The sequence below is a fragment of the Arachis ipaensis genome, chromosome B5, assembly GCF_059453495.1.
Source record: "Arachis ipaensis isolate K30076 ecotype BB chromosome B5, ASM5945349v1, whole genome shotgun sequence".
In the NCBI taxonomy this organism is placed as follows: Eukaryota; Viridiplantae; Streptophyta; class Magnoliopsida; order Fabales; family Fabaceae; genus Arachis; species Arachis ipaensis.
In genome coordinates, this window is record NC_142440.1 from 54609247 (window position 1) to 54610805 (window position 1559).

The 1559-nt window shown below is 41.8% G+C and overlaps 1 protein-coding gene across 1 annotated transcript; it reads left to right on the forward strand.

Annotated features, from left to right (window-relative positions):
• Positions 1–763: 763 nt before the first annotated feature.
• LOC107640617 (uncharacterized) lies at positions 764–1255 on the forward strand. The gene has a single exon (XM_016344127.1). It carries the CDS (start codon positions 764–766, stop codon positions 1253–1255), a length of 492 nt encoding a protein of 163 aa, XP_016199613.1.
• Positions 1256–1559: the final 304 nt, after the last annotated feature.

A 1559-nucleotide genomic window follows, 5' to 3' on the forward strand; every position in this document is an offset into this window, starting at 1 on the left:
CCCCAAACACCAAAGGGATAAGCTAAAAAGTGAATCCAAATACTATGTGTGGGATGACCCATACCTTTGGAGATGTGGGGCGGATCAAGTAATTCGGAGGTACATTCCACAAACTGAATTCTACTTAGTCTTGGAAGCTTGCCACTCCTCCGAAGGAGGAGGCCATTTTGGACCTCAAAGAACGGTAAGGAAAATCCTAGATTGTGGCTTTTGTTGGCCAACTCTTTTCAAGGACTCTTCTCATTTTTGTAAATCTTGTTCTCAATGCATTAGATTTGGTAATATCTCTAAGAAGGATGAAATTCTCCAACGAACCATGCTATTTTGTGAGATTTTTGACGTGTGGGGAATTGACTTCATGGGGCCATTCCCAAATTCTAATGGTTTCCTCTACATTCTACTCGCCGTTGATTATGTGTCCAAATGGGTGGAAGCAATACCCTCCCGGACGAATGATGCTAATGTGGTCCTTTCTTTTGTGAGAAATAATATCATTTGTAGATTTGGATCGCCACGAGCAATAGTGAGCGACCAAGGTTCACACTTTTGTAACAAAAGAATGGACGGACTAATGAAGAAAGATGGCATCATGCATAAAGTAGCCACGGCCTACCACCCACAAACAAATGGCCAAGCCGAAGTTTCCAATCGGGAGAATAAATGTATCTTGGAAAGGATTGTGAAACCCAATAGGAAAGATTGGAGTGCCAAGCTCACCGATGCATTATGGGCCTACCGAACGGCATACAAAACGCCAATTGGCATGAGCCCCTTTCGATTGGTGTACGGCAAAGCTTGCCATTTGCCGGTAGAAATAGAGCACAAGGCATATTGGGCCATCAAGGAGTGTAATCCGAGTTTGGGTGGATCCAGAATTGAGAGGAAGCTACAATTAGCGGAGTTTGAATCTTTGAGGCTTGAAGCTTATGAGAACTCTAGACTTTACAAGGAGAAAATGAAAGTCGTCCATGATAGGAACATAAGAGGCAAAGAATTCAAGGCCGGTGATCTTGTCCTTCTTTACAATTCTAGATTGAGATTGTTGCCCAGCAAACTAAGGTCAAAATGGGAAGGACCATATCAAGTAGTGAAGGCGGAACCCTATGGGGTTTACCATTTGTGCCATCCCTCAAGTCCGGATATCTTCAAGGTCAATGGGCACCGTCTCAAGTTGTATCTTGGTGAGCAAATGAAGAGAAACAAAGATATTGAGGTATTCCTTTTGGAAGATGCACCTCTTGACAAAGAGCAATGAACAAGTGAAAGTCCAACTTAAGGACATTAAACAAAAGTGCAAGGTGGGAGACACCCCACCATGGTGAGATCTATCCTTTCTCCCCTTTGTGTACAATTTTTTAATTCTTCATTGTTTTGTAATTGCTTAGCTACACTTTTGCTTGATTAGAATTGCTTGTGACTACCTTGGATAACTTGTTCATCAAGACTTGCATTGATTTTTCCATGAATGACTTGATTGTGTGGTAGAAGCACACTTCTCTTTAGATTTTGCAATGATTTTAGGTGTTTTTGACTTCTTTGGCTTGTTTGGCCAGTTAATA

Excerpts from the sequence above, each read along its gene's own strand:
- LOC107640617 (XM_016344127.1), top strand. The coding sequence starts at position 764 with ATGAGCCCCTTTCGATTGGTGTACGGCAAAGCTTGCCATTTGCCGGTA.